Raw genomic sequence first — 12,014 nt, 5'->3', positions numbered from 1 at the left:
TGGGCATTTCAAAACAGGCTTTGTGGCTTACCAGCCAGACACTAATGAATGCCACGCATTCCAGCTCCCTAGGGATCAATCGGAACAAGTTGCTGAACTCACAGCCCTCATAGTCGTCCTACAGAACACAACGGGCCCCATATGCATAGTCGTCACGTATTCAGCACAGTACATGATTATATTGCAGAATGGGCCTGACGGAGGTTTGTGATATCATCAGGTGAGCGCATCAAACACCATACACTGATCCAGACAATATGGGACTTGGCACAGACACACACGGAACTTTCAGTCATTGAAGTCAATCTTTCATTCATTAAGTCACTAGTATCATGAATACTATCACGGAGGGTTAATGCTACTTTGACTCTGCTGCAAAACCACTTTTGGTGGCCTAACGTGCATACTAATGTGGTGAATGTATGTAAGCTGTGTTTGATTTGTGCTCAAGTTAACTCTGGCCGCCCAGGCAAAGTCCGTCTGTCTAGACCAGCACCCCCTTGTGGCCATTTGGAAAGGTTATAAATTGACTTCATTGGACCTTTAACATGGCCAAGGGGGATTACAATAAGGTCTTATGATACTGGACCAATCCTTCCAACCAGAAACAACACTGCACTGACGGTGGCATGTATCCTATGGGAAAAATGGATACCCATATGGGGGACGCCCCTGGAGATCAATTCTGACCAGGGACCACACTTTACCGGAAAAGAGTTTAAAGCATTGTGCAAAATGCTAGACATAAAACAAAAATGGCATGTCTCCCACCATCCGTCGAGCTCAGGGGTGGTTGAACGCATGATCCGGACAGTCAAAGAAAGCATGACAAAAATAATGCTACAAAAAGGAAATAATTGGCCTCAAACCATTCCAATAATTTGGCCAAAATATGGGCCACACCCTCCAGATCAACAAGGATCAGCCCACATGAAATTATGACAGGAAGAATAATGAGGCTACCATTAGATCCTAATCCAATTGACCTGGTAGGCGCTCAAATAAAACAAAACCAAATTGAGTACTTGACACAGGTGCAGAACATATTAGCACAGCTCAAAATCAAAGCTGGTGTTCAACAAAAATTGATAGAAGCTGAAAATGACCGCAAATATGCAACAATTAAAGAAACTGAAATTAACGTAGGAGAGCGCCTAATAACCAGGGTATGTGTACCAAAGAGACCCCTCAGTTAGAGGTAGGGCTATAGTCCAATAATGATGCTCCCAATTTTTTTTAAGGTCAGAACAGTATGAAGGAACGTATGAGGGGGGTCAATGCCAGCCACCAAAAGAATGGTTGGATAACACCTATCTCTTGAAAAATAATGAAACATTTTATGTAGAGGAATAACTATAACATGAGCAGCCAAAATTGTATTTGGAAATCAAACTGAAATATAATACTCACCTCCTGCAAAAATAACCAACCAAAGGAGTGCCCAAAAATGCAGTCACTCCAATTAATACAAACATAACCATTCACCTTGTATTTGAAATGTTTGCAGTTAATTAATGACTTTCGATATCATTTGATGGACTTAATCCAAGGCCATAGTGATCAAACAGTGCTGTGGCCACGACATTAAAGAGTGTCACTTAAGCTATGGTTGGCAGACAAAATAGAAATATTGCACATCATTTTGAAAATCCTGATTCAATAGACTGTAGGTGGAAAGGAGGTGATGCAGTGCTCCAGCAATAACACACAGACCGAGTTCACGGTGCAAACAGTTCTTTTTTTTCCCAGTTTTGCACCGTTCAGTAATAGTGCTGGCAAGTTACACAGCAATGTGTTGTCTGCACAGCGAAATAATACTGGGTTTCAGTCCCGAAACAATAATAAACAATAATAATACAAATAAACAGTTATAAACACAAACAAAATACAACACTCACAGTTATCTTATCTGTACTCCTTTTACAGGTACGTCCGTAACCATAACAAAGAAACAGATTGCTTGGCCACATCCCCTGACATACCTTTAGTCACGCCTCCTTCGGTGACGAGTCCAATCATGTATCCTCCAATCCGTGACTGACACATCACCTACCGCATTACGGTGATGACTTCTGGTTTTGTGGCTCCGCCCCCTTTCTGGATGGCCGACTTTCAACTGAACCTGGAATGATCTGTCAAACCATCCATTCCGGGGCACTCTGTTCCTGTCACACAGCGCCCTCACAGGTCGGGAGGGAGATTGTTGACTAGGATTCATTCTCTCTCTGTCACATGGAGGTATACCTTTCTTTCATACAAAGTGTTTTTGAATCAAAACCATTTGTCAGCTTATTTTTCCACTATAGTAAGGTGTAAGGTTTTATATAAATTATAATAGTTTTATGTGCCCCTTTAAATCATTGAAACTCTGTATCTGAACATTGTGTTGTTTTCCTGTGTTTAATGTAAGGTTTTTTTTTAAATCTACTGCTTAGTGCTGGTCTATCCTTAGCTATGTAAATTTGCACCCAGCTCCAAGTGCCTCCATGTCTGAAAATCATGATAAGAAACTGTTTTTCCATGACTCAAAGAGCAGTTGTGGCCTAGGGCAGATGATCCTTGTTTACTCATGTTTCATAAGGTACAGTCCATAACCAAGCCAGCTAAAGCTGGATCTAACCCACAAACTTCTGATAGGAGTGGCGAACTGTGCTTTTGGCACTGCGTCTCAGACAGCCTACTGGCGGGCCTCCAGTGAAGTGGGGCCAACTCTGTTCATTGGTGAAGGGAGAGTTCCACTGCCTCTAGGTGTTGTCCCTCTCCCAGTAGGCAGTAATCTGCGTGTAATCTTCTTTTGATTGAAGATTACCCGAGGAAGACTGGTTTATTGTTTTGAAGAAAACCAACCTATTACATTATTTTTTTATATACCGAGCATCAAAAGAAACTTATTACTATTATAACACATTTATTTTCGAAAAAAATAAGGTATATAAATGATAGACATTGACAACATGTTTTTTCGTTTCTTTTTAATCCCTCGATCATTCATCCTTGACCACGACACGCTTGAGTGACTGTGACTGAAGCAGATGCGCTTAATCACCTAATTAGTGAGACAGTTGATTGGACACTGGATATGGAGCGATTTCAGCTGTTGAATTGCAAGCTTGAATAAAAGCAATAAAGAAAATCACAGAAAAAAAAACCAATATGCCACGTCTGTCAAGAGAGCAACGCCTTCGTGCGATCAGCATGTTGGAGGCTGGACTAGGGCAGCGTGCTGTGGCTCACCGTCTTGGGTGCTCACAGCCAGCAATTTCAAACCTGGCGAGACAGTATAACCAGACACACTCTGTCAATGAAATGGCCATGAACTGGGAGACCAAGAGTCACAACACCTGCCCAAGATCGACAGATCATTTTGCAGCATCTTCATGATTTCAGTTGTTAATCAACACAATAAAAAGTCACTGCACCTGCTCTAAAACAGAGTTTGTCATTTTTCAATCACATCTAGTGAATTTTATCCAAATATAAGTGATAATTTTCTTTTGATGCTCAGTATATATAAACTCCTTTTATATGGAATTAATGAATGTTTGTATTGTTATGCAACCTGTTGACTTTTTCATTGTAGTTGTTTACTATTTTACCATGTGGAGAATTTGTTTATGTTGAGTACAAATATAGGTTTAATAAATAGTGATAAATTATGAATAAAATCCCTTTAGTTTATCCCAGGGTACATAAGATAACATTATTTATTTTTAAAAAGTGGACTTGTTGAAAAAATACCTCCTAAAGTTAGAAAACAATATAATAATAATAATAATAATACACTTTATTTTGAGGTCCGTTTTTTTGTTTATTAACTGTTAACAAACATTGATCGTATGATCGACTGGGTATTGATCATCTATAGGGCTCTGGTGTATGATTGGTCATCCATAGGGCTCTGGTGTTTGATTGGTCATCCATAGGGCTCTGGTGTTTGATTGGTCATCCATAGGGCTCTGGTGTTTGATTGGTCATCCATAGGGCTCTGGTGTTTGTAGTTTTAGCTGGCATATTATATATTATTAACTAACAGTTAACAAAAAATAATGTACATTAACATGTTTATTAGCTGTTTGTTAACAGTTAATAAACAAAACAAAAAATGACCTTAAAATAAAGTGTGACTAATAATAATAATAAAAATAATAATAATAAAATAATAATAATAATAATAATAATAATAATAATAATAATAATAATAATAATAATAATAATAATAATAATAATGAACTTGCCAAAAAAAATGTTTTGTTAGGTTGAAAATGTGGTAGTGTGTTCTAGCAAGGGTCTGGAAATAAAAAATCATTTTTCACTCTACTGTCTCCAAATAACTTTTTTATAGCAACACAAGACTGTGGTAAAATCGGTCATAAAATGCTTGGCTGTGGGGTGACGTCTGACAGAAACGCTGGGCTGTAAAGGGGTTAAAGGTGTGCTCACCATCTTGATTTATTTTTAACTATTGATTATTGACTAACAATTATCATGATAATCATGATTGTCTTGAAAGGATTGTAGTAGGGTGGTCAAACATAATTTTAGATTTCAACAAACAAAACAATGGGAAATCATAGTCCTTGTGATTGGTAACATGTTCAGTAACTGCATTAGCATTCCCACAATGCCTAGTAATAACATTCCTACACCAAATCAGAGCAACTGTTTCAACTCTTCAGTTACTAACGACGCTTCAGGACACACACATGCTAGTGGTGCAATTTTTGCAGGATGTACATTTGTTTTTAATAAGTAGTTTCGTCACGTTTAACTAGTCTGAAAACACAGAACAGACCGGCTACTGTAGGTCAGTTATGGTCAATCCTGGACCAAAACTATTTTTAGACGAAGAAGGGGGGTTGAATGTTATATTCAGCAGCATGAATATATAAGAATATATATATATATATTCAGCAGCATGGATCTGGACAGATGGTTCCTTGAATTTTTAGGTCACAGAACAAAGACAATCTATTCATTTGATAATTGTATACCCCCATATTTGGGTGTAATCAAATATCTTCTCCTAGATAGTTGTTGGACAATAACCCCCGCCTCAAAGGCTGCTGGTGTCACTTGAGTTGTGCTCATCAAGTTATAACTCTTATTAATATAGTTTTATAACATCTACATGTTTATTCACAGTTTCTTGTAAACTGTATTGTTGTTTCACTGAGGAAATGATCAATATGTTGCTACTAAATGTGAATGTGCAGTACAGTTAATTGCATTTCAGAATATATAAATAGCATTTATGACTCCATACCCGAAAACACATAGCTAGACCATTTATAGAGGCGTAATAGCTCCCATTATAAAAATAACATCTGAGATCTGCATGCATTCTTGTATGTCTGTGTTAGCAGACCCGAACATCGTGTTTCACCACCGCAAAAACAAAACCACTTGTTGCAAACCAGCTTGAAACACAAGAAAAAATAAATCTCTGTGCTTTCTCTTTCAAGTGAATTCAAATGAAAAATAAAAACTTCATTTTGCACGCGGTGCGGTTATAACAGGTGAACAGTGGGAGAAGTGGCAGGTACTCAGCAGCCTTGAGTCACAGGTGAGCGCAGTACGAGCAATGCAGTTTGCATCATCACAACAGAACAGTGATATTAATAATGTGATCTGCAGAAACATTTTACGTGTTGTAAGGCTGACTTGGATCGCACAATTTAACACTTTTTAGTCACCAGTACATCAACAGACTAATAAGCTCTGCACAAACCACGATAGCACCAGTACTCAAAACCCAAACAGTATGGAAGGTATGGAAATTGGATCTTAATTGTGTATTTCCAAATAAACTTACTCGTGACTGTTTTATTAGCCATAGAGAAGGGAAAGTTTGACACCTGCAAAATGCACACTACTGGAATTTCACTTGATTTTAGCTGCTAATACTGTTGTACACCTATGGCCAAAAGTTTTGCATCACAGCAGTGTGGAGTAGTGGTTAGGGCTCTGGACTCTTGACTGGAGGGTCGTGGGTTCAATCCCAGGTGGGGGACACTGCTGCTGTACCCTTGAGCAAGGTATTTTACCTAGATTGCTCCAGTAAAAACCTAACTGTATAAATGGGTAATTGTGTGTAAAAATAATGTGGTATCTTATAACAATTGTAAGTTGCCCTAGATAAGGGTATCTACTACGAAATAAATACTAATAACATATAATATTAGGATTGAGACAATTTAAAAATAATAACAACACTATGTATGAACATAATTTAGATCTTTTATTTAACATTATGTAATCAAAGAAACTACAAAATGATATTGCAAAAGTCTAAACAGAAGCAGGACAGTAGTATTTCATGTTAGATTTCGAAATGCCACCTTTTTCAATTTGTCAGTTTTTCGTTAAGTACTATAGAGAACTACAAAGTGATATGTAATTTATAATGTTAACGTAACATTGTTCGGCTGGTTTCATTCGACTTTATGAAGCACAATGAGTTATTCTGTAGGGTGATGCTGAACTCGTTTCCATCGCTGTCGATTGTGTTTCATTCATAGCGTTCACTTTGTATCTGCCAGATACTATCAGAGACTCCTACTGTACTGTCGCTAGCACACTCTCATGAGAACTATGTGGTCTCAAATGCACAGCCTTTCCAATGGGAAAGGAAGTAAAAACACAGGCTGGCTAGTAGGAGGGGTATACCACTGGTATTTACTATAAAAATGACTGTGTTTCCATTTCCATTCCAGAATCCAGTCTTATGACTTTTCATGAAGTGTAATATTTAATTTATGTGTCAAATATCTCCTGTTCTTTTGCTGGTCTTATGTGTGGTACCTCCTGCAGATGGTGGCAGCTAATTCCACAGTTTCAGTGCCAGCGACACGAATGTGTATGAACCTACAGGAATGCAGCAGCTCTTGTGAGTTTTATGGCCTGGTACTGTTTCACAAAAACATGTTCACTTCAATGAACTCCTCCAAGTCATTTTTTTCTTTTTGTACAACACATATTATGACTATTGTTGCTTTTTTTGTAATCTATACTAGTTGGGAGAGCTTCAGTTCATATGGATTTACTCAACTGTTTTCTTGTATATATTCTACCACCTAAATTAATTAGTTATACAATCATAAAATCATAAAAATAACTTTGAAATTCAATGTCTTTCAAGCCAGTGTGATACATGTTTTAAATGCAGTTAAACAATACTGAATTCCAGCATACCATGTTTAAATAACATTTTCAAGGTACTGCGTGTATAATGACTAATACTATTGATATGTGTTTTACTAGTTTCCAATATACTTAAGTATTGAATAGTATGACAAAAAATGTGTTTGTTTTCATCACATTTAAATGTTTTCACTTGATTCAAACAAGTTCATCTCTTCAGTTACAGGGTTTCTGTCCTACATTATTATTTGTTTATTTAGCAGACGCCTTTATCCACGGCGACTTACAGAGAGGTGTGTGAACTATGCATCAGCTGCAGAGTCACTTACAACTACGTCTCACCCGAAAGACGGAGCACAAGGAGGTTAAGTGACTTGCTCAGGGTCACACAATGAGTCAGTGGCTGAGGTGGGATTTGAACCGGGGACCTCCTGGATACAAGCCCTTTTCTTTAACCACTGGACCACACAGCCTCCTACATGAGTTTTCTGGTGGTTTAAGGTGTCCCACCAAATCAAACCTTTCCCTACATTCAGCACAATGGTTATGGTTTCACCGCTGTGTGAATTCGCTGGTGTTTTTTAAGGCTTCCTAACCGAGTAAAGCTCTTCCCACAACTTATACAGTGGTGAGGTTTCTCTCCTGTGTGAACTTGCTGGTGTTTTTTAAAGTTTCCTAATTCAGCAAAGCTCTTCTCACATTCACTACACTGGTGTGGTTTTTCTCCTGTGTGAACTCGCTGGTGTTTTTTAAGATTCCCTATTTCGGTGAAGCTCTTTCCACATTCATTACACTGGTGTGGTTTCTCTCCTGTGTGAATACGGAGGTGTTTTTTAATACTTTGTAATTGAGTGAAGCTCTTTCCACACTCGCTACACTGGTGTGGCTTCTCTCCTGTGTGAATTCGCTGGTGTTGTTTAAGGTTTCCTAATACAGTAAAGCTATTCCCACATACAGTACACTGGTGTGGTTTCTCTCCTGTGTGAGTTCGCTGGTGTTTTTTAAGATTTCCTATTTCAGTGAAGCTCTTTCCACACTCACTACATTGGTGTGGTTTCCGTCCTGTGTGAATTTGCTGGTGGTGTTTAAGTTTTCCCAATACAGCAAACTGCTTCCCACAATCATTACACTGGTGTGGTTTCTGTCCTGTGTGAATTTGCTGGTGTTGTTTAAGTTTTCCCAATACAGCAAAGCACTTCCCACATTCATAACACTGGTGTGGTTTCTCTCCTGTGTGAATTTGCTGGTGTTGTTTTAGTGTTCCTACCTGAGTGAAACTCTTCTCACAAACATTACAGTGGTATGGTTTATCTTCTGTGTGAATTTGATGGTGTGTTTTTTCTAATGTTGTTGTCCCACAGGGTGAAGGTGACCTTGGTTCATGTTGTGATGAAGGATGTATTTGGATAGCCTCTTGCTGGGAGATGTGATGTTTCCTCTGAATGGAACCCAGCTCAGTCCCCTCTTCTCCATTAGCATACATGTCAAGAGATTCCTTTCCTTCATTTAATAAAGGCTCAAGCTTGATTACTTCTGGTTTAACAGGGACAGGCTTCAGTTCAGGAAGCTTCATATTGGTACCTGAAAAACAGAATCAAAAGTTGTTTTTTTTCACATGATGCATTTTGTGGTACACTCCTCATAAACTAATGCCGACCGCCTCCTGCAGACCACAAAGCAAATCTCTTTCAAATTTAGTTTTAGCATTTGAAACGGGGCGAGGAGCCCTGTACATGATTGTTTATTTTTAGAACGGGGTCTCCTCCTCCGTCCCTGTGTCTCATTTGTGTTATTTTGTATTTGTGGTTTATGATTTGTGTATTTATTATATAGGACGAGCGAGGTGCATCCTGCAGTGTTTTGTCATTGTTTCGTTTTGTTAAATGTGACAGCAAAGAGCCGTGTGTTTTTGGTTTGGCAGCGTGGATGGGAAGCCCCATCCACAATTAAAAACCTTGTGTAGAAGGTGGCCATCTCCCGAATTAATTAAGTGATTAATGGTCATCTGTTTAAAAAGCCTGCAGCTCTCCATGCTCGGGGTGGGTTGTTCAGAGGAGAGAACGGAGTGAGAGAGAGGAGAAAGAAACTAAATGTAACGTAAATAAATAATAACGGAGTTTGGCAGTATTCACTGCGATTGTTCATTCTGCATTGCATTTTGTCATTTCTTAAATGCTACTTTTACCTATTGCAATCCTTATTTAACTCATAGGATTAATTGGATAGTCAAGGGTTTATTCCCCTAAACCTTGCACAGAATTACTTTGATAAAGGTGGGATTTCAATAGGCAATGGGATGTTGTATTTTGAATTGGTGGCCACCAAAAGGTACGAGTTTTGTATGAAATGGTATACATTGGTTACACTGAATAACCAGGGCATTTATACTGCATTACTTAAAGCCTTAAATGCTTAATTGCCACTGGTTAATTGCCCTAATTAGCAGTCCAGACCTACTTTATGTATTTCTGTTTTCTTTGATTTCTTTTTTGGGTCTTGTTTGATATTTGATTAAGGGGGAGGAAATCAACCACTGAATTGTCTAGTCCTTTGAGATTAAATATTTTGGACAGTATACCACTCTGCTTCCATTTGCTGTTTGCTTTGTCCCCACATACCTTGGCTGACTCTAGATGGCGTTGGTTTAGATGGCTTTGGTACATCTGAGTCCTGGTGAGGTGTGTCAGACATTTTAGTAGTTGGTAGTGCAGTGTATTCTGACTCTACCTGGCACCCCAATAATTGACTGTGTTTAACTTAATAATAAATATTCATTTGCTTAATTGTTGCACAAGCTGCTTCTGTATATTTCTAATTGTATCTATCCTGTGTAGATACTGTAATACGACTGTACCACTCTCGGGTTCGTTGGCTGCACGTCTTAAATACCCTGCACCCGGTTCTAATTTTCAATTAAAAATCGACCCAGGACACAGAAATGGATGTTCTCGCGCGGTCGCGCTATTTTTAATTAACAAAAACAAAACAGAAACAAACGCCTAACTCCGTTTTTGGAGCGCTGACTACACAGGTAAGTCCCTGACTAACTCGCAGGATGGCTAAGCCGTTTACCTGTCACAAAAACATAAAACAAAAACCACACAGGTTTAACACAGTACTTGACGGCTAAGACAGAGCACACTATATCTGCCTTCTACTCAGCAGCCGCCTCATGCAGACTGGCTGCACGTCTTAAATACCCTGCACCCGGTTCTAATTTTCAATCACCCCTGGGTGCAGGGGATAATAAACAATAAAACAATTAGCCACTGGGGCATATGCACGTGTTTTGTGCAGGGAGGATTTTAACTCCCTCCCTGCTATCTTACAATACATATTTATTTGGTAGGATTAAAATAATGCCTGCCTGGCACCCTGGGCAAACTTTGTCACACATTATTAGAAGATGAATGTTTGTTTGGAAATGACATTTTATACAAAAGCGTGGGTGCGTTTGGTGATTATTTCTGGTATAATGGTGTAATATATATTTTATGTGGTTCAGCATCCTAAAGCTGTCACTCATTTATCCCTCAGGGGAAACGATGATAGGAGGGGATGGATAAAGTGCTGACTGTAGTTAAAAAAACTGCGAGGTGCATCAACATGTTCAGCACAGACACACTCCTAACAGGAATCAAGCCTTCTGGCAAGCCAAAGTGAAAAAAAAAAAATGTTTTAAAAATGTAATCTGGACCAGGGGTCATAAATGGAGATTAGATAAAGGGGCATTCAGAACAGAAAATAGGAGGCACTTTTTTACACCGAGAATTGTGAGGGTCTGGAACCAACTCCCCAGTAATGTTGTTGAAGCTGACACCCTGGGATCCTTCAAGAAGCTGCTTGATGAGATTCTGGGATCAATAAGCTACTAACAACCAAACGAGCAAGATGGGCTGAATGGCCTCCTCTCGTTTGTAAACTTTCTTATGTTCTTATGTGCAGATCATTCAAAATTTGAAAAATTTAACTATGAAAATGCCAAAACCTAACAGACCCTGTCAATCTTTGGTGGGTCCGTGACTGTACATTTTACTAAATAAAGAATACATCTAGTATCTAAAATGAGTTTACATTATGGGAGTGCTGTAATTCTTTCTGTATCCTTTGCCAACTTCTCATCTTTTAAGAAAAATGATTGATAGAAAATGTATTTCATTGCCCATGGTCTGATTCAAAACAATGTCAGGAGATATTTTGTTATTTGGTGTTTGGTCAGGTATGATTCTGCAAGGTCTGGTAAGGTTTCCAAGTAAACCAGACTAGTGGAGAAGCAGAAAATAACCCACCGATTCAAGCCCTATTGTGAAAGCATACTTCTTGGGTATTTTAATCTCCAAAGCTGCGGTTTAAACAGAGAGAGAGTCTGGAGCAGGCTGTGTCCTGTGGAGACACGCAGAGTGCTGATCTGTCACGATGTCCTGAGGACAGTAGAGGACAGTCAGTTTTGTGTCCTGTGGCAATGTCCTGGCTCTCCTGTGAATATGTTCATAATTTGCCAGTGTTCTGATTACGTTTTTACACTACACCAATCTTAATAAGAGACATGTTCTAGAGAGGCATTGCTTCACAGACAGGGAAAGTGTTTGAACATCATGTGAAAAGGCAGAACCATATGTTTTGCTATGTGGTTTTATTTATTATATCAACTTGTTTGTAAAGTCCACAGTTGTGGATGCTGACCACGTATTCCACATGGGTATGTGGTCAGACATTCTCAGTCTTGTATTTACTTTTTTAATGTAATATTTTTACAAAATGACGGCAATAAAACAGTTTTTTTTACAAAGCCTCCTTTTTTCAATTGTTGTGGCTGTAGGACTAAATTACAGGTTAAGCTTGTACGATGTGAGTTAATACAGGCCCCAGTCAGA

General features: G+C 38.7%; 3 protein-coding genes across 10 annotated transcripts in view; all 3 read right to left on the bottom strand.

Moving 5' to 3' along the window:
* Positions 1-12,014, bottom strand: part of LOC131724953 (oocyte zinc finger protein XlCOF26-like) — a 275,201-nt gene that overhangs the window by 171,803 nt on the left and 91,384 nt on the right. The gene's annotated exons all lie outside the window — the stretch shown is intronic.
* LOC117971128 (zinc finger protein 397-like) overlaps positions 1-12,014 on the bottom strand; it is a 186,936-nt gene that overhangs the window by 104,219 nt on the left and 70,703 nt on the right. The window lies entirely within an intron of this gene.
* The window catches only part of LOC117407738 (zinc finger protein 501-like), a 34,412-nt gene continuing 26,655 nt past the window's right edge, over positions 4,258-12,014 (bottom strand). For 3 of the 8 annotated variants that reach the window (XM_059018064.1, XM_059018067.1, XM_059018060.1), the window contains one exon: positions 6,283-8,721. In XM_059018064.1, the coding sequence (XP_058874047.1) occupies positions 7,685-8,721 (1,037 nt within the window). In that variant the 3' untranslated portion in view covers positions 6,283-7,684. Of the gene's footprint in view, positions 8,722-12,014 lie in introns of all 8 variants that reach the window. The other 5 variants (XM_059018063.1, XM_059018066.1, XM_059018062.1 and 2 more) reach the window with 2 other exon arrangements.

This window comes from Acipenser ruthenus, chromosome 58 (assembly GCF_902713425.1).
Source record: "Acipenser ruthenus chromosome 58, fAciRut3.2 maternal haplotype, whole genome shotgun sequence".
NCBI lineage: Eukaryota > Metazoa > Chordata > Actinopteri > Acipenseriformes > Acipenseridae > Acipenser > Acipenser ruthenus.
The sequence above is the reverse complement of the archived record's forward strand: the minus strand, read 5'-3'. Positions and strand labels throughout refer to the sequence as shown.